This window comes from Meles meles, chromosome 10 (assembly GCF_922984935.1).
Source record: "Meles meles chromosome 10, mMelMel3.1 paternal haplotype, whole genome shotgun sequence".
NCBI lineage: Eukaryota > Metazoa > Chordata > Mammalia > Carnivora > Mustelidae > Meles > Meles meles.
Window position 1 is genome coordinate 23814575 of NC_060075.1, and position 20752 is coordinate 23835326.

Below are 20752 nucleotides of genomic sequence, written 5' to 3' on the forward strand. Positions count from 1 at the left end.
AGTTATGTGTGTAAAAATAACTAGTGTTTTCTTTTGAGCATACATTATATACTTGGACTAGGGTTTCATAAATCTGATGTTGTGTTCTCCCCACCCCCGCATTACTGTCAACCAGCCGTCCCATCCATCCAAAATGTATCGAAAGCAAATGGGTTTTGAAGAGAAGCGGAAACTTACTTTCACTGTATCTTTTGCACTTTCTGAATTTTCAGGTTATAGTATTGAGAAGTTATTTAAAAAGTGCATTGATGGGGCGCCTGGGTGGCTCAGTGGGTTAAGCCTCTGCCTTTGGCTAAGGTCATGATCTTGGCCTCCTGGGATTGAACCCCCAATCAGGCTCTCTGCTCAGCAGGATCCTACTTCCTCCTCTCCCTCTGCCTGCCTCTTTGCCTACTTGTGATCTCTCTCTTGCTGTCTATCAAATAAATAAATAAAATCTTTAAAAAAATAAAAAGTGTATTGGAACTTTTCTCAGCTAGAACCTTTCCAGGGTGCTTCAGTCTTGCACCAGGTCAGTTCCTGAACCCAGTGGAATGGCTAATAGTCTCTGCCTTCCAGGTTCCAGGAGCACACAGATCTCCTGCTGGTGGGTGAGATTCCTCAGCCTTGGGTCTGTCTGATAAGCTGACTCGAGGGAAGGTTTTCTTCTGTTTCTGGGAGGACCTGCATTCAGTGTCTGTATGTTATGTTTGCTTTGGGTGTGTTCTGTTATCCTGTAGGATATCCTGTAAGTTTTTAAAATGAATGTCTGTCTACCCCCCACTAGACTTCATTCTCCATGAGAGTAGGGACTCTTGTCTTGTTTTAGCTCAACAGTTTTATCCCTAATGCCCGGCACATAGTAGGCGCTCAGTAAATATTTATTGAATAAATGATTTTGTACGATCTGTGTCTGCGTGCGCTTTAGTAGCTGTAATTTGTCTGCACACTGTTACAGGCACGGTTATAGTTACCTGCTATAGTGTGACATATATTTCATTCTCTAAGAATATGTGTGACGTATGCATCTATGTGCGTTCTGGTTCCACTTTATACACGTAAACTGTGTGTCTTTGGTGGTACCGAAAAAAGTATTTATTAAATATGCAGTGTGTGTCAGATCCTGGGTGGGACTCCGAGCAAAAAACGACTTCCTCTGCCTGCCGTCGCACTCTGGGATCATCTCCTTAAAGTGAGATCTTAAACTAGGTAGGAGCTAGCTATGCCAGTCTCCTACAGTGGCCCCGGGGGGGGGGGGGGGGGGGGGGGGGCGAAAGGGACGAGAGGGCGGTGCTGGGATTAGGGGTGGAGCCTCGCTCAAGAAGCTCCGCCCCCGAGCAGAACGGCCCCTCTCCCATTCCGGAACGCTTTTTTCCCCTCCCGACCCTGTTTTCCTCCGGACTCTTTTGAGCAACGAGCACTTCCGGAATCTGCGGGCAGCTTGGCGTGGTTGGCCTGCCAAAGCCTGATTTTCGCCTCGCGTGCGAGGGCCCGATTCGCTCGTGATCTCGCGCGCCTCGGTCCCCCGGCGTCATGGCCGGGCTGACCCTGTTTGTGGGCCGCCTGCCGCCCTCCGCCCGGAGTGAGCAGCTGGAGGAGCTGTTCAGTCAGGTGGGGCCGGTGAAGCAGTGCTTCGTGGTGACTGAGAAAGGTAGGGGGCGGGGCTGTCGAGGACAGGGCCGGGGTTCCTGGGAGCAGGGTCCGCGCGAGGACACCCTCCCAGACGTAAGCAAGCCATGGAGTTCTTGACCCTCTCCTAGGAGAAGGGGCTGGGAATTGAGTTTCTTTTCTAGAAGGACTCGGTTCTGGATGAGTCCATAGGGGTTCATTTCTGACAGTCAAGGCATTGCCTCAAGGTTCCATAGCGCTTTCCGTTTTCTGTGGGCGCTTACATACTGTATCTTATTTGGTAACAGTGTTAACATTTAATATATAATACAGTTAACATTTAATAACATCGGTAAGGCTTATTGAGAGTCAGCCGATTGCTAGGTAAGGTGCTGAATCCCGCACGTGTTAATCTCATTTAATTTTCCCAACAGTCTTGGGGTGGAGAGTCTGAACCCCATTTTACAGACAGGAATCTGGGGCTTGGGGAAATTTTGATAAATTCAGTTGACGTTCGCACAGCTTGGACGTAATGGATCCAGAATTTGGTCTCCTGACCCGGAGCTCCTAACCAGTATGTTACTCATTTACTCATTCATTCATTCAGATATTTTTTGAAGGCCTGCTATGTGGTAGGCACTGTTGTAGGTCCTGAGGATGCAGCAGTGCACCAAACCAAGCTCTTAAGTCTTCAAGATGGGGAAGACAGCCAATTAAACAAGCAAAATATAGAGTGATAATGGTGATAAAATACTAAGGAGAAAAATAAATCAGGAAGAAGGATAAGGAGTCTCTGTGAGTGTGGGGGAGGGGGTTGTAGAGGAGTGAGGAATGGCAATTATCTATGGATGGAGAAGCCAGGGAAGGCCTCACGGAGGTGAAGGAGTGAACATGTGTCTCTCCAGGAGGAGGAGGCTAAGCAGAGGAAACAGCAAGTTCAGGAATACTGAAGAGGACTACTGGTATACGGAAGGAATGGCAGGGAGAGCAGGGTGACCAGAGTAAGTGAGTGAAGGTAAGAGACTTAGGAGATGAGATTCTAGGGGACCAGATCGTGGAGGACCTACGGGCCATTGCAAGGACTTTGGCTTTTACTGTGAGATGAGAAACTGCTGGTTTTGAATAGGGAGCTGTAAGTATGATCTGGCTTACATCTTAAAAGATTCTCTTAGGCTGCTGTTGGAGAATAGGACAGAAACAGGGAGACCAAATAGTGGGCTTTTGCAATAATCCAGGTGAGAAATTACGGTGTTGGACCAGGGTGGTACAGAGGAGGTGGTAAAAAGTGATTGGAATATGAATATTTTTTTTTTAATATTTTATTTATTCGACAGAGAGAAATCACAACTAGGCAGAGAGGCAGGCAAGGGAGAGAAGGAAGCAGGCTCCCTGCGGAGCAGAGAGCCCGATGTGGGGCTTGATCCCAGGACCCTGGGATCATGACCTGAGCTGAAGGCAGAGGCTTTAACCCACTGAGCCACCCAGGCGTCCCTGGAATATGGATATTTTTGAAGGTTGAACGGATTTGCTGATGGATCAGATGCAGGGTATGAGAAAAAGAGGAGTCAAGTCCTATTCCCAAGGCTTTTGGCTTAAGCCAAAGTGTAATCCTGCTGTATACCTCATACACTGTGTGATGCTCATTGCATCACTGTGAGAAAGGGTTGCCATGTATTGCAATAAGGAAGAATTGTAAGGATTTTAATTGTAGAGAAGCATTCCTTCCTCTTACCTAGTCTTCAAGAGACACTCGAGATAGGCACCTGATGTTGTATTTAGCTCCCTTCTAAGTCATCAGGCTGTCTCTGTAGGTGGCTGCGTCTTTGCTTTTGAGCAGAACAACTGAAGGGAACTGGCATCTTTTGGACCCCTGTTTCCCTGCATGGTATCTGAGTGTGCGAGCAGACATGCTAACTGTGTGCTAATAATCCCTCCATTGCTAGCTCCTATTTTGTTAATAACAAAGGCTAGAGTTGGGATTGTCCCCATGGCTCTGGTTGCCATATAGGCCATGACACGAGCCTGATTCTTTGTCATTTTAGGTATAGATATGGGTGGTTGAGAGAATGGGAGTGCTCTACAGCCGTGTTTCTTAAACTGCAGATTATTACTGTTAGTGAGTTTTGAGTGGGTCATGACAAGAATTTTTTCAAAGATAAAGTATATATATATATATATATGGTAAAGGATTAATATTTATAATTTTTTAAAAAGATTATTTATTTATTTATTTATTTGACAGAGAGAGAGAGAATGAGAGCGGGAACACAGGCAGGGGTAGTGGGAGAGAGAGAAGCAGGTTTCCTTCTCAGCAGAGAGCCCGACAGGGGGCTCCATCCCAAGACATGGATCATGACCTGAGCCAAAGGCAGACGCGTTATGACTGAGCCACCCAGGCACCCCATATTTATAATTTTTAAAAGATTTTATTTGAGGGGTGCCTAGGTGACTCAGTGGGTTAAAGCCTCTGCCTTCGGCTCAGGTCATGATCTCAGGTCCTGGGATCAAGCCCAGCATCAGGCTCTCTGCTCAGCAGGGAGCTTGCTTCCTCCTCTCCGCCTGCCTCTCTGCCTGCTTGTGATCTCTCTCTCTGTCAAATAAATAAATAAAATCTTAAAAAAAAAAATTTATTTGATTCTTATTTGTGTATTTTTTTTAAAGATTTTATTTATTTATTTGACAGACAGAGATCACAAGTAGGCAGAGAGGCAGGCGGAGAGAGAGGAAGGGAAGCAGGATCCCCGCCAAGCAGAGAGCCCGATGTGGGGCTTGATCCCAGGACCCTGGGACCATGACCCGAGCCGAAGGCAGAGGCTTTAACCCACTGAGCCACCCAGGTGCCCCATTATTTGTGTATTTTTTTTTTAAAGATTTTATTTATTTGTCAGAGAGAGAGAGAGAGCAGGTTCCCTACTGAGCAAGGAGCCCCTTGCGGGACTGATCCCAGAACCCCAGGATCATGACCTGAGCTGAAGGCGTATGCTTAACCAACTGAGCCACCCAGGTGTCCCTAAGGATTTTGTTTTTATTTATTTTTTTTTTATTTTTTTTTTCCATTTTATTTATTTTTTCAGCGTAACAGTATTCATTCTTTTTGCACAACACCCAGTGCTCCATGCAAAACGTGCCCTCCCCATTACCCACCACCTGTTCCCCCAACCTCCCACCCCTGACCCTTCAAAACCCTCAGGTTGTTTTTCAGAGTCCATAGTCTCTTATGGTTCGCCTCCCCTCCCCAATGTCCATAGCCCGCTCCCCCTCTCCAGGATTTTGTTTTTAAATAATCTATACACCCAATGTGTGGCTCAAACTTAAAACCCCAAGATCAAGAATCGCATTCTCGGGAGCTCCTGTCTGGCTCAGTGGGTTAAACCTCTGCCTTCGGCTCAGGTTATGATCTCAGGGTCCTGGGATGGAGCCCCACATTGGGCTCTCTGCTCAGCGGGGAGCCTGCTTCCTTCTCTCTCTCTGCCTGCTGCTCTGCCTACTTGTAATCTCTCTCTCTCTTTTTCAAATAAATAAATAAAAGCTTAAAAAAAAAAAAGGAAACACATTCTCTACTGACTGAGGCAACCAGGCACCCCTTTGGTTTTATATAAAGAATATATATGTTACATTCATTACTGTGGGTTGTCAGGACACTTTGAGAGACACTACTGTCCCGTGCTTGGTGGTTCTGTTCCAGGGAAGAACAGGCATTGAATGGCAATTCTCTTTTGGGTCCTTTATAACTGAAGTGTAATCTTACCTTCTGTCTTATGTATGTGGTCTAAATATAAAGACAAAACAAAACAAAACAACTCTATTCCCTTTTTAAAAACTATATGCTCTTCTCTCCAGATAGTCAGGATAAGTTGGACAGAGTGTTATACTTACTGGGATGGGAAGGAGCGGGTGTGCGTGGGATGAGGTCTTAGTAGTGGTGACTTGGGCACATCACTTAACCTCTTGAAGATGGGAACAATTTCACAAGATGTGAGGATTTAAGTAGAATGAGAGTGCTTTGTGCGAACAGTGAATGGCATTTATTGTGAGTACATGCTTTTATTTTGGTGCTGAACTCCTTCACATTTCAGTGTACTGATCAGGAAGGGCCCTGATTTTTGTTCTGATTTCTGACAGTGAGTGGGCAGGCTTTTGTGAGGAGTGCCAGGAGAAAAACCTTGATCTCCAGATCACAGTATGCCTTCCTAGTGCATAGTGTCAGCTTTAACCATTTATGTGGATCATCGTCCTGTGTTTGAGGGCTTGTATCCTAAAATTAGTCCAAATATAGTTAAAAAAGAAGCAGACCATGTGAACTGTGTTTCTTCTTTGGGTCAGAAGCAGACTACCTGGTCTTTTCCTTTTCGATGCAGTAGATGGCTTAAAAATTTTACCACACAAAAATATTAAATAATAAAAAAAAAACCCAAAAAGGGCAAAAGAGAGTTTTTATTTGCAACTATTCATGCTTGGTCCTAATATTCTTCTCTGTGGCCTTTATATTGGTGGAGTCCCATAGAAAGAACATGGGGCCAGTAATGAGGAACTGATTCAGCTACTAACACCCTGGTGCACCACCAGTTCACTTTCTTTTCCTCCATCTCAAATTATTCATTTGGAAAGAAGGGATGGTAGTATTCACTTTACCTATCTTAGTATGTTCTGAAGATGAAAGTGAGATAAGAGATTTACAGCTACTTTGGACAGGTTAAGTTTGATATTGATTGCTAAGGCTTGGTAATAATGGTAATAGTATCTGCAGGCTCCCGAAGCCATGTTTATTGTTTATTGAGGTTCTTTTGTCAGGGCCTCACGCCTTCATTTCTGATCTGCTGCATTATTGCCTTGCAGTTCTCAAAGCTACCGTACTTACCTTTTCCACCTTCTCTGGTGATGTTCCCATTCTGTTTGATGTGAGTTCTTCTTTGGGGCTATAATGGGTATCATGGATCTTCCGTATTCTCAAGATTATCAAGAAAGGGGGAAGGGGGCGCCTGGGTGGCTCGGTGGTATAAGGCCTCTGCCTTCGCCTCAGGTCTTGGTACCGGGGTCCTGGGATTGAACCCCGCATCTGGCTCTCTGCTGGGCGGGGAGCCTGCTTCCTCCTCTATCTCTCTCTCTCTGCCTGCTTGTGATCTCTGTCTGTCAAATAAATAAATAAAATCTTAAAAAAAAAAAAAGGAAAGGAGGAAGAAGACAAGCTAACACTGAAGACAACAGATTAGAAGAGGAAGCCTAACAATTTCTGAACAAAGTGGGGAAGGGGCCACTGATGCCAACTTTGTTTCTATTCTTCCTGAGGATTTTGGCAAACTGATAATAGGATGGTCTGGCAGTATATCTGCTGGTTAGGACTTTGAGAATTTACTGGGTTTTAAAGAGAGAATTTAGTGTTTTAGGGCTCTTGGCTAATGGTGTTCCCCCTCCCCCTTCACTGTTCAGGGAGTAAGGCATGTCGAGGCTTTGGCTATGTCACTTTTTCTATGCTGGAAGATGTTCAGAGGGCCCTCAAGGAAATTACCACCTTTGAAGGCTGTAAGATCAATGTGACTATTGCCAAGAAAAAACAGAAGAACAAGTCCAAGGAAAAGGGGGAAAATGGTGAGTTTCTAGTAACTGAAGAGAATTTTCCCTCAGGTGGGAGGAAGGGGAGGACGGAGAGGGGAGATGGGGGATAGCCTCTAAATTTAAAACTTCCTTTAATTTCCTTTTGATGTCCAAAATCATCTAATGTGTTTTATTTCCCATTTTTGTCTTTTATATAATTTTAACTTAGGAAATCTGGTGCTTCTGGGTGTTGTCATACTTAGCTCTGTGGGAAATGCCTTTTTTTGCTAGTAGCTTTTTTCCTGTGATCAGGGCTGAGACTGGATCACAGGCTTATTTTGTTGCCTCTAATTTTTTAGAAAATTCAGAACCCCCAAAGAAGGAGCTGAAACCTAAAAAACCCAAACTAGCAGATAAGAAAGCCAGATTAATTATTCGGAACCTGAGCTTTAAGGTGAGTAACAGAGAGCAGTGACACTACCTGTTCTTAGGCTGTTGGTACTGATTGGTGGAGCTCTTCACTGGGATAGTATAATTGGACCCCTTCTGGGCATGAATCTTAGCCTTGTTGGATACAGAAAATGGGCCTGTATAAACAGTTAAGGATTATAAATGTAAAGGAGACTTCCTTTTGGGACAGGGAGGAGGGGAAGAGCTCTTTGATACCTATCTTCTTTGTTAGATCCAAAGCAAGGTGTTTTGTGTTTAGAAATGTTTGATGTCCTAGTCTCAAAAGTAAAAAAGGAGTGCAAGTATTCAAGTTCTTTGTAATGAGCTAATTTAATGTTTGACGTTTGATATTTATTTTCTGTGATAATATCTTTTCACTTGTGGCATCAGTGTTCAGAAGATGACTTGAAGACAGTATTTGCTCAGTATGGAGCTGTCCTAGAAGTAAACATCCCCCGGAAGCCAGGTACCAACAAACTTTCATTTGCTGTGAATTAGGTTAAGATTATTTAACATAATAGTGTTTTTCCATTTTGCCCTTGAATTAACTGATATTTGAAATAGAAATACAGGGGCATCTGAGTGGATCAGTCTGTTGAGTGTTCAACTCTGGATTTCAGCTCAGGTCACAATCTTAAGTTTGTGGGATAGAGCCCCAAGTAGGGCTCACACTCAGCATGGAGTCTGCTTGTCCCTCTCCCTCTGCCCCTCCCCACCACCACGCATGTGTTCTCTTTCTCTCTCAAATAAATAAAATCTTTTAAACAAAATAGAAATACAAGGGTCATGTCATACTCCTTGTGAGCCCCAGATCACATGACACATATAAAGTATGAGGCGCAGTGCTTGACACATAGCAAAAACTCAAAAATAATGCTTATTCCCCCAATGGCATTTTTAGTTAGATTGGAACAAATTTTAAAAGACAAGCGATAGTTTGAGAAAATGCATTTCTCCTCAAGCTTGAGTCAGGGTATACTCAGCAGGAGGACAAAAGCTATTGCTCTGGGCAAGGAGCTGACTGGTTGGCAGGATTTGGGTCATCTTGCCAGCCCAGGTTGCTATAATGTCCTTGGTGTTTTTTGGCTCCCCACCTGCTGCCTCTAACTTCTTTGTACATTTGCACACAGATGGAAAGATGCGTGGTTTTGCTTTTGTTCAGTTCAAAAACCTTCTAGAAGCAGGAAAAGCTCTCAAAAGCATGAACATGAAAGAGATAAAAGGTAAGTTTTCTGTACCCATACCATTCACCCAGATATTTCTGCTGTTTTGTGAATTAGCACAGTAACCCACTTTCTACAATTTCAAAAGGTGTTTGAATTATTGAGAGTCTTACTGCTAATACAGAAATTGTGTGGTGAAATATTCCTAGTGCTTGATCTTAGGGTTAAACTTGAAAGAACACATACCATTGTTTGCTTTTCTTTATTTGGGTGATGAGTGTGCATTTAAATCCTTAATGAAAAAATGTTCCTGAAATAATCACTGATAGATGCAGGTTGCTGTCCAGGGGCTGTGGGTTTTGCAGGTTTCTCTGCCTTGGTGGTGATCCCTCTTCAGCACCCTTTAGCTTCAGTGGGCTGTTGAACTACCCGTGCTCCTTTACTAGATACTGAAGAAGGGCTTGGCTTGGAGACTTTGTAACTTCCGTGCAGAGTGCACATTATTCCAGAGCACTTGTTTCTGCTATTGCTTAGTCTAACTAGAAACTTGTCTAACTGGAAACACTGTTCCCATTCTTTCTGTCTTAACTTTTTTACTCTCTTATCCCAGGTGTGGGGGCTGTGGTAGAAAGGCAAAATAACTGTTTAAATTGATAAAAAAGTTTAAGGGTTAACAAGGGCAGGCTACTCTGAGCTTTATTTCAGGACCAGCATTCCCTGAATTAGCAGTTTCTTTTGTCTGTTTTGGTTCTATCACTGTCTTCGATGAATAGGAAGTCATTTACAAGAGACATTAAACAGAGGAAGACCTTTCTGATGCTACTTTTCTGTTTGCCAGGGCGGACGGTGGCTGTGGATTGGGCCGTGGCAAAGGATAAATATAAAAATACACAGCCTGCCCCTGCCCCAGGTAAGATGTGGTCGTGTTGGGTAGGAGGGGTTGTATGTCCTGAGCTGGGTATGGAAACAGCTCTACCTATGGTAAAATTATAAGGGAACCTGCTTTTCAGTAAGAATACTGGGTCAAAGGTACCAAAAACACAAGATTAATGGAAAGAATGAGACTGAGAATTAAGAGAAGCTCCGAGTTCCTGTGGGCTCAGAAGTAAGCCCAGGGCTGTTTGTCGATTCATATTGTACCATCTGGTGATCTGGTCTCAAAACATAGGTTCTTTTGAGTCTAAGCCCAGTCCTGGGTATGAATGTGAATGAGGAGTGGACCTGAGTTCATTGTCCCCTCTGCTGGCTGTCCTTTCCCAACTTCTCATAAAATGATGGAATATTAAGAATAGAGAAACTTAAAACTTGAGGGTTTTTTAGAAAGCAGGTGGCTTTTAAGCCATCAGGAGCTCTGAGAACAGAACTCACTGAGATGACAGTTCATGGCTGGTCCCCTGGGTGAGCACTGTGCCGGCTGCGGTGCACAATGGCAGGCTGTTTGCAGAGGCTCAGTTGTTACTTCTTCATTCAGAGCCTGATTAATCTTCAACCTTCTGATGAATGGGACAGGCTTCCAGGAGTCCCAGTGATGAGGGGGTTTTGTTGTTGTTTTTGTTTTTTTTCTCTTATGCTTTCTCTTACTTATAGTAAGAAAAATACTGAGAAAAATAGTTAAAGTCCTAGTCCCAGTGCCAAGGAACTGGGAACTTGGGGTGTTAAGTTAATCTTGGATTCTTTTTTATTTTTTTAGAGATTTTATTTATTTATTTGACAGAGAGAGATACAGCGAGAGAGGAAACACAGTAGAGGGAGTTGGAGAGGGAGAAGCATGATGTGGGGCTCGACCCCAGGACCCTGGGATCATGACCTGAGCTGAAGGCAGATGATTAACCCACTGAGCCACCCAGGCGCCCCTTAATCTTGGATTCTAAATGAATACCTAACTTTCTTTATCTCTGTGTGTAGGTGAGGAGAAGAGGCCTGAACCTAAACATCAGGAATTAGAGAATGGCAGGGAAGAAAAGGATATGGAAGAGGAAGAGGGAGAAGAGGATGACACAGAAGAGGAAGAAGATGAGGACAGGGAAGGGGAGGAGAACAAAGAAACAAGGGTGACCAAGCCTGCACAAATTCAAAAGAGGTAAGCAACTCAGCTTGTTCCGAGACAACAGAGGCAGATGTAGGCTTGTCTCTGTGAGGAACAGTGATGTCTTCCCTGCCCCCATCACGGCAGAGGTGACGTGTGTAATGATAGTGGACAGACCCGCCTCCAGCAGCCCAGATCCTCAGTGCTGAACTGTGCCATTGCAGAGCAGTCCGGAGGGCCACGCCTGCCGAGAGCAGTGAGGAGGAGCATTCTGATGACGACAGTGACCTGGGGGAAAGAGAGAGTATTGACGGTGGAGAGGAACTGGCTCAGAGTGATACCAGCAGTGAAGAGCAAGAGGACGAAGGTTTGCTTTTGCATTTAAAACCAGTTCCTGGCAAATGTGCTTCAGTTCGGCACACGCCTCTTTTTAAATAGACCCTAAGGTGTTCTGTCAGATTTATGTTTCAGTGCTGAAAAGGATACCTTTATATTCCTTCTCAAGGTTTTTGTTTTGTCTTTTAAATACATTCGGAATAGTATTTGAGGGTTACAATTCTCAGGGAATTTAAAACCTGCCTTAATGCCGAGGTAGTACTTGTCTCTTGCTTATCCAAGATGAATGAACAACTGGATAAGCAGGATATTGTATCCTAACATCAAGTGGATTTTAAACAACTCTGACGAGTTGAGATGGGGCTAAAGGACCTCTTGGGGCATTTTGTAAAACTAATCAAACTGTAATCATCAAACATTCTTTATAAAGAATGTTGAACATAAACTCAACTTATTTATTGAGGGCAATAGGTCATTACAGAATGAGGAATGGTCAATAACTGATTCTTTAGGTTAAGTCTGGCCTGTTGGCTTGGCCATACAAGAAATCTGAGGAAATAAGCTTTTTCCATGAGGAGAGAATGGTAGACACCTTAGAATTAAAGAAGCTTCTGTACTGGTGGAACTATGACCATTCAGTAATCAGGTTCATCTCTTACCATTCTCTACTTTGAAAAAATTATTGGGCCAATTCATGATAATGGCAGAAAACTAAAAAGAATAGTGCCGGAGAATGTCATATAAAAAGAAAAGTTCCTCACCATTCCCCCGAGAGTCCCTCAGAGTAACCAAAGCTGTTTCTTTCATACTATTTGAGAAATTTTTTATGTTTATGTAAGCATATATGTCTATTTTTATTTTTTCTATTGTTTTTTAAAGTTTTTTTTTGTTTATTTGACAGAGAAAGAGAGAGAGCACGAGTAGGCAGAGAGGCAGGCAGAGGGAAGGGGAGAAGCAGGCTTCCTGCTGAGCAGAGAGCCCGATGTGGGACTCTGCCCCAGGACCCTGGGATCATGACCTGAGCCGAAGGCAGATGCTTAACCGACTGAGCCACCCAGGCGCCCCTATATGTCTATTTTTAAAAACATTGAGTCTTCCTTGTACCCAGGTCCTCAGCCACTTAGGGCCCCTCCCCAGAGACAACCAGTGTTAAAAGTTTCTTACGTATCTATGTAATACTTTTATAAGCAAAAACACATGTGCATGCACACACAGGTCAAATATAGTATTTATTGTTTAGAACATTGTTTTTCTTTGTACTTTAGATGTGCAAGTCTCAAAGAAAAAGAAGAGGAAATTACCCTCTGATGTGAATGAAGGGAAAACTGTTTTTATCAGGTATGCCTTTGTACCTTGGGAACTGCTGTTTGTGTTGCCCTCACAGGTTTTTTCCTCCTTTTTTCTTTTCTTCTGTCTCTCTCTCTCTCTTTTTTTTTTTCTAAAGATTTTATTTATTTATTTGACAGACAGAGATCACAAGTAGGCAGAGAGGCAGGCAGAGAGAGAGGAGGGGGAAGCAGGCTCCCTGCTGAACAGAGAGCCCGATGCGGGGCTCGATCCCAGGACCCTGGGATCATGACCTGAGCCGAAGGCAGAGGCTTTAACCCACTGAGCCACCCAGGTGCCCCTCTCTGTCTATTTTTGTAAAGATTTATTTTTAAGTAAGCTCTATACCCAGAGTAGGGCTTGAACTCATAACCCCGAGATCAAGAGTCTCATGCTCCAGTGACTGAGCCAGCCAGGCACCCCACGTTTCCCCACCCCGGTACTAGTTCTGTTAGGTAGGCCAGAAAACTAGATGCCTTTAAAACCATTAATACATCTGGCCATAGGAACATAGCAAACGATGAGAATATAGAAGAATCAGAACTTCACACACAAGATAAAGAACAGGGGTCTCCAGATTTTGTCCGCATTTACATTTCCTTTTTTTGTAATTGAGGTAGCATCATTTGGTTTAAATCAGTTCTTCAACTATTAGAAACATCTTGCTTCTGGCTTTTGTTTTAGGGGAAGTACTGGGAAGGGGTGATGCCACTTGTCCCAGATAATTTTTCTCTCTGCCTAACTTGCCTTTTAAAGTATTGTCCAGAATAAAATAAGACATCCATTTGTTTCCAGGAAAGCTTAAAGAGGCAGTCAGGTGGAGATGGGTTTTATTTCATGTTGCCATTGCCATCTTAGTGCTACTGACTGTGGTACATTGGTCATTTCAGAGAGTCAGGATATCTTAAGGTTACCTCAGGTGTGCCTTCTTGTCCTTTTTTAAGTGCCAGCGTGCTTGGGTTATTTGGGTCTTATTTTAAAATGTGTATTTTATCTTCCTGTATAGTCTTTTAAGGTTGTTTTTATTATCCAAGTAACTTATGCTTATTGTAGGAAAGTTAGGAAATAAATGAGCAAAAAGACACAAAATATTAACCTTACTGATTACTCAGAGAACACCCGCAAACATGCCCATATCAAAGATGAATTTAGCCTCCACAAGCTGCACTTTAGCCCATTCTCTTCCTTCACAGCTTGTCTCTTCATAGTTGTTCTTACTGTATTGTTAGGAATAGCCATATCAGTAGTTTTGTATTTGTAGAGGATGCTGTCTAATGGGAAGGAGGAAGTGTCATACTTAGGAGCCTGTGACCTTAATACCAAGGATACCATTCCTTACTACTTCTACATCTTTTAAAGAAACTTAGGAAAGTAAAGGGAGAGAAAACTGTACACAGTGAGACAAATTAGGAGAAGTGACATGGCTAGGGTATGTCTTGTCCCAGAACATCTGTTTTGTCTCGGTTACTTCATAAGATGGAATTGTTTATGGGGTTGTTAACTGAGTATAGAGAAGAAAAACTATAAATATTTATTGGGGACTGTTTTTTGTTTCTTTGTTTTTACCCTGGAGGAATATGCATAGCTGGGGAAATGAAAGATCTTTACAATGTATTGAAATTTGCTAGAAAATCTTCCAACATTTTTTAATCCCATCCAGAGGAATAAATGCCTTTCTTATTTGCACTTAACTAGTAAACTTTACTGTGTTTGCTTTTGAGTTATTATTTTGAAGGATTTTCTGACTTTTGTAAAGTTTTAAGAAACCTGGATTTCCCAGCAATGCAGAGAGGAAAATGGGTAATCAAGAGAGACAGACATATGTACACACTTGACTTTTCTCATTGGCCTGCTGTGAATCTTTTGGTTGTAATAAGAGAAACCAATTTTGGCCATGTAAATGAAAAAGTGGGTTTGTTGGATGAACATTGGGTGATTCACGGGATCAAAACTGTCAAAGAACATACCTGAAGAAGGAGATGAAAATAACCTGTATTCTGTAAATTGCATTAATCTAAATGTACAGCTGTGTACATTTGTACAGTGAAATTTTTCATGCATATATATCCATGTAACCACCACCCAGATCAAGATACAGGACATTTTCAGATTTCCGCTTCCCAGAAGTTTTCTTTGGGTGGGCTACTGCTATTTTGAAATAAATCTGCATCAATAGCTTCTGGCCTTTGTGTATGTTGTTCAAGTTTTAAATTCCTGAGGGAGAGAATCTGATTGACATAGAAAGGTCAACCAATTATGGCCGAGAGGCAGAGTCACATATTAGAGGCTGGGCCACTGGGGGCCTCCCCTATGTATTGGTGCTATTCCTGAACCACAGAGGGTGGTCATGAGCAAGATTACCACTCAATTTTGTGTCTTACTCACCTTGTACTAGAATACAGGATCTCACTTTAGTAATTGACCTTTCTTGTGACTTGACTATCTTCCATAGAAACCTGTCTTTTGACTCAGAGGAAGAAGAACTCGGGGAGCTCCTCCAGCAATTTGGAGATCTTAAATATGTCCGTATTGTCTTACATCCAGACACAGAGCATTCTAAAGGTACTTGTCAGCTTGTCAGGCCCTAAAAAGGTAGAGACTGCTACCATGGACACTGACTAGCTTACTTGAGAGCATAATGTGTGCCATTGTGAGGGGCCTACAGTCCATCCAGCCCAGGTTTCTGTGGTCCGTAGAAGCACCAAGGACATTCTGAGGTTGTCTTCCAAGATATGAAACTCAGCATCTTTAATGGTGCTGCCAGCCACAATTTTGTCTAAGCTTTTTAAGCCCTTGCTTATTTACTTTAGGGTAATGAATTCCATTTGTTGTTCTCCTTTGAATTTCAAATGTGTTAGCATCTCATGGGTATTAATCATTCCACATTGCTTGAAATTACTGGGATCTTTTTCAGTCGCTTTTGTTAGAGATGGAAGCTAACAGAAATTTTGTTGCAATGACAACAGTCAGAAGGAAAGCTGTATATAGCAGGACTGCTGCCTTAGATTTTTCTCCCTAAAGCTATTTCTTTTGAACTTTGAAGGATCGGCCCCAGTTCATTCTAGAGTACTGTTGTTAGGGGAGCAGCATCTTTTCAGTCTATTCATAATCTTTGATTTCATCAACTGCAGTCATTCTCCTAAAGCAGTGAATTCTTAATTCATTCTGGTTCTTGCTTCCTTTGAAATCTAGTAAAAGCTATGAGCCCTCTCTCTCTCCAGAAAAATGCCACTCCTGAGGGTTTGTGGGCTTACTGGAACCTATTCAAGGTTTAAGAACCTCTGTTCTAAACCTTACTTTCCAAATTGATGAGGCCTAATCATTTTTGGTTTTCCCTTAGCCAAAAAGATATAAGTAGGGCAGGATGATGGAAAGAAAGATGAATTACTTCCCGGAGATTAGGGATCTAATTGTAGCTGAGCCATAGACCAGCTGGGTGATTTTGGCAAAGTGTTTAACCACTGCAGGCTTCAGTTTCTTATCTGTAAAATGAGTAGGTTCAACTAGAGTAATCACTTAATGTGTCTTTAGCTCTAATACTCAGCTATACCTCTTGGACCTCTCCATTTCCAGTATGTTTTTGGAATTGGAAACTAGAATTGCATAGAATGTTCCTGGTACCGTAGGATATTGCATTACTTTGATATCTTTTGTTTCTTTTTGAGTGCAGTAGTCTGTTGGGTTGGTATTTTCAGAGTGTAGTCAATAGCTAACTTGCTCAGTCTCTTTTGATCTATTAATGTTAGCTGAGAGTTAATGATCTAAATAAGTATAGTTTTCATTGTTATTATTTTTTTTAAGATTTTATTTATTTGTCAGAGAGAGAGAGAGTGAGCACAAGCAGGGGGAGCAGCACACAGAGGGAGAAGCACTTTCCCTGCTGAGCAAGGAGCCTGATGTGGGACTTGATCGCAGGACTCTGGAATCATGACCTGAGCTGAAGGCAGGATAGAGCCACCCAGGCATCCTGCATTTTTTTTTTTAATACATTGTGTGGTTTTTTTTTTTTTTCTTTTTTGAAGATTTTATTTATTTATTTATTTGTCAGAGAGAGAGAGAGAGAGAGCAAGCACAAGCAGGGGGAACAGCAGACAGGGAGAAGCAGGCTCTCTACTGAGCAAGGAGCCTGATGAGGGACTTGATCCCAGGATCCTGGGATCATGACCAGAGCTGAGGCAGATGCTTAACCGACTGAGCCTCCCAGGTGTCCCAAATACATTGTCTTTTTCTAGCTCTTATTAAATTTTTTTGCCTACTCACAAAGCCTTGGCCATCTCCTACCATTTATCCCTGTCAGCATGCCATTCGCTGTGTAGGAGAGCAAAAAATTATTTGTAGACTTTTAGGGAAGTGTTAAGACTAAACCCGATACTGACCTAGGGATTTCCAGTGTTAAAATTCTTACCATTCAGAGAGAAGTACCCATTTTCTTCATATTGTATGAATAAGCTGATCTGTCAGTTAGAACATATTTCTCCCATCTTCCTTCCTTCCTTTCTTTCTGTATTGTTTGCTTCTTCCTATTGAGTATCTCTTAATGCCAGACACTATGGTAGATGCTAACAGCCTAGAAACATAGCCCTTACTCCTGAGGCATTTCTTCTGGTTTGAGAAGATGGCATGTGACCAACACTGTAACAGAGAGATGTGATTGGAGGCCCAGTGGATGGGGCACTTGGCCCTGCCTGGAGGAGTCAGGAAACACCTCACCTAGATGGTGACTCTTAGGTTGGCCTGCCATGTGAGTTGTCTCAGTCTGCTGCCATTCATTCTTGTAGAGGGCAAAAAAATCAATCAATCAGTGCCCCAGTAACTCTAGGAAATATGAAATTTTTTTCATATATGAGGGAATATTTAAATTTGTATAAAGGAATACTTATAAAATATTATGAAACTTGTATTTCTTTTTTGGAGCCTACTATAAGGTGAACTTTTTTCCTTTGCTGACAAAAATTGCTTTTTATCAATATTAGAAATTAGGATGGGTTGATTGGCTTTGCATGTAACCAGGGATAGGTTAGCCTGTACAAATTTGAGGGTATGAGTCAAGAATTGAGCTTACTGCTTTCTGGTTCACTGCTGTATTCATGTAATAGAGGCCAGTCTACCCATAGCTGATGTCTCCCAGGTGGCTTTGATGACAGTGAGATTCTGTAATTAATTTCAGGTTAAGTGGTTCCTGCCTCATTTTTTAGTCCTCTAAAGAGTAAGCCAGTAAATAATGCTGATTTAAGTGGAATTTCTCTACCATATCCTGTGGCTTTTTCTTACTAAGGAGAGTAATGGTGAGACTAAAGTTCTAAGAAGCATTAGAAAAGATGAAGTAATAATAAAATTTCATTGTAAGCATGTGTCCTAGCTATCTTTGAACCTTCAGTGCCTGGCACAGTGCCTGTCTCCTAGCACCTGGCTGCTCCCCCTTCCACCCTGTGTCAGGCTGCCACCATTTGTAGCATCATCTTCGGCATCCTGGAGGGCCATGGGAGTTTGGCATCTCACTTAATTTTGTTTCTCCATGCAGGTTGTGCGTTTGCCCAGTTCATGACTCAAGAAGCAGCTCAGAAATGCCTTGAAGCTGCTTCTCCAGAGACTGAGGTAAAGAGGACATTTCTTTTGCCCCATAACTTAAGGCATAGTGGCTCCGAAGGCCAGCATCTGCTGTTTATACCCAGCTTTATTAGTACTGCCAATAATATCATAGTAATAAAGCTGACACTTACTGAGCACTTGGTGTGTGTTAGGCACTCAGCTTTACATGTACTACCTTATTTAATCCTTACATCAGTTCTACAGGAGTATGTAAGGTAATTACAATTACTATACCTACTGGAGTGCCTGGGTGGCTTAATTGGTTAAGGGTCTGACTCTTTTTTTTTTTTTTTTTAAGATTTTATTTATTTATTTGACAGATCACAAGTAGGCAGAGAGGCAGGCAGAGAGAGAGGAGGAAGCGGGCTCCCTGCTGAGCAGAGAGCCCGATGCGGGGCTTGATCCCAGGACCCTGAGATCATGACCTGAGCCGAAGGCAGAGGCTTTAACCCACTGAGCCACCCAGGCGCCCCAAGGGTCTGACTTTTAACTTCAGCTCAGGTCTCCATCTCCAGGGTTGTGAGTTCAAACCCCATGTTGGGCCCCACGCTGGGCATGGAATATACTTAAAAAAAAAAAAGATCAATTATTATACCCATTTTATAAGTGAGGAAGCAGGTATAATAATGTGTCTAATGTTTATTAAGCACTGTCTGTATGCCAGCCTCCATCATAGGCTGATAACATGAAAGGTTGGGACAGGAAGGGATTAAGGTCATCTATAAAGTGGAGTAAATGAGAGAAAATGTATGGTTGATGAATTTTTCTGTGTGTTCTAAAACCAAGTATATATTGTTTTGAGATAAGTGATCCTGTATTGCCATTATCTCTTACATTCTCTTAAGTAGAATTAATACTACTATGTCATTAGCTTTCTTTAGAATTTTAAAAAATTGACTATATATGGTTTTCCTCAATTTGGGCTTACTTTGGGCCTATTCAACTCCCGTAAAATAAATTACTACTAACTGCCCTCAGTATACATGTAGCCTTTTGCACAGCTCTACTAGGTATTAGGCTTAGTGGTCCATTTGCAGCTGTCTGGGCTAAAACATCCTATGGGTTGGGCTCCGTAGCATAATTGGGATTTGCTGCTTTCCCTTTCCTCGGCATTCCTTGTCAGGTGCTTAGTCTCTACTCATTATGAATTTTAAGAGAGAAGGTTGCAATCTGTTACAGGGCGGTGGGCTTAAACTGGATGGCCGGCAGCTCAGGGTCGACTTGGCAGTGACCCGTGATGAGGCTGCAAAGCTCCAGACAAAGAAGGTGAAGAAGCCAACTGGAACCCGGAACCTCTACCTGGCCCGAGAAGGCTGTGAGTAGTGGAAGGGAGATGTGACCCAAGCTTCTGAGTGGCGGGTGCTGTGCTATGACTGTGACCAGCAATAGTATGTCTGGGGGCATGTTTCAGATTCAAAACCCACATGTCCTCATCAACAGTGTTACATTATTATTCCACTTGAGCAGATGGGGCTTTCTGTTAGGAAGCCTTCACTCAGTTTGTGGATTAACCAGTCCTATTCTCTTTCTTGCCTGCTTCCCTTGAGACCTTTAGATTAGAGGATTAGCAGGGCAAAGAGGGAGGAAAAGCTCAATTTACCTTCACTTCTTGTCAAGATTCCTAATAGTTTTTCTGAAGGAGTTGAAAATTATGACTAAAATTACTCTTTTGAATTATTCATAGATTTAAAATGTGCACCCAGTACCTTTCCCTTTATGTCAGAAAGATAATCAGAAGTTAGCTTCAATTAAAAAACCCAGAAGATTCCCTTTCTCTAGATCATACAGTATTCGTCAGCCTACCTGCTGCACAGCTGCACAGCCGGACTAGTGATGTAAGGCCTTTTAGCCATTGGTTCTAGGCCTCTGTATGGCCAGGTGGCTGTTTTCAGGTTGGCTTAAGTCCCTGCTTAGTACTGACCCCAAGTACATGAAGAACAGTAAAATTCTAAGGGCAGGCAGGTTATAGGTGGAGCATTTTTGTATCCCAAATACCTAAAATGTACTTGTTTTCAGAACTTCCGCTAGGCCTTTCCATCTGATGTTGGGCATACACATGGAGCTTTGTGAGAGGAGGGAAGGAGAAGAGGAATAAATTCACAAAATGTTCAGTTTTAGTCCTTGAGAGCAGCACAGAGCTGAGAACTTAGCCCTGTAGCCTATTTCTGGACCTACCCAAATGCCACTATGTCCTGGCCAGCATAGTCCTCTGGGCCCTATACAAAGAGCTTGCATCATTCAAATCACATTCCTCTTGTTGCTCAGTGAAAATTCCCTTGCTGATGTCTTGGCCTTTTTCCCTCTTTTTGCAGTGATTCGTGCTGGGACTAAGGCTGCCGAGGGTGTGAGCGCTGCTGATATGGCCAAAAGAGAACGGGTGGGTAGATTAGGCACCAGCCTTCAGGTTCTGCATGACTTACTATAAATCAATAAATAATGGCTATTGAATGCTGGAGGTGCCTGTCAGAGAGCCAAGCATCAGTCACAGACCCTGCTTGCTTGCAGTCTTGTTAGAGGGAAGCATACGGGTGAAACAGCAAATAACCCAACATTGTACATCATATAATGTGAGCGTTGTATGCCATTAAAAGGACTGGGTCTTATTCTTTAATTTCCCAATGCTCAACAGTAAATGTTTGCCAAATAGTATGCTACTACAAAATAGAATAGACACTTAGAGGCTAAGGCTATATATAGTTAGATGTCAGTGTAAAGGCAGAATGATCTAAGAGAGGAAGACCAG

General features: G+C 42.7%; 1 protein-coding gene across 1 annotated transcript in view; it reads left to right on the forward strand.

The window, feature by feature from the left end:
- Positions 1-1408: 1408 nt before the first annotated feature.
- Positions 1409-20752, forward strand: part of RBM28 (RNA binding motif protein 28) — a 32135-nt gene continuing 12791 nt past the window's right edge. Inside the window, exons 1-13 of the mRNA XM_046021524.1 lie at positions 1409-1630; positions 7015-7173; positions 7479-7573; positions 7960-8035; positions 8700-8792; positions 9571-9642; positions 10638-10812; positions 10983-11125; positions 12360-12432; positions 14873-14982; positions 17942-18015; positions 19189-19324; positions 20322-20386. Coding sequence (XP_045877480.1) covers positions 1513-1630; positions 7015-7173; positions 7479-7573; positions 7960-8035; positions 8700-8792; positions 9571-9642; positions 10638-10812; positions 10983-11125; positions 12360-12432; positions 14873-14982; positions 17942-18015; positions 19189-19324; positions 20322-20386 — 1389 coding nt within the window. The 5' untranslated portion in view covers positions 1409-1512. The remainder of the gene's footprint in view (positions 1631-7014; positions 7174-7478; positions 7574-7959; positions 8036-8699; positions 8793-9570; positions 9643-10637; positions 10813-10982; positions 11126-12359; positions 12433-14872; positions 14983-17941; positions 18016-19188; positions 19325-20321; positions 20387-20752) is intronic.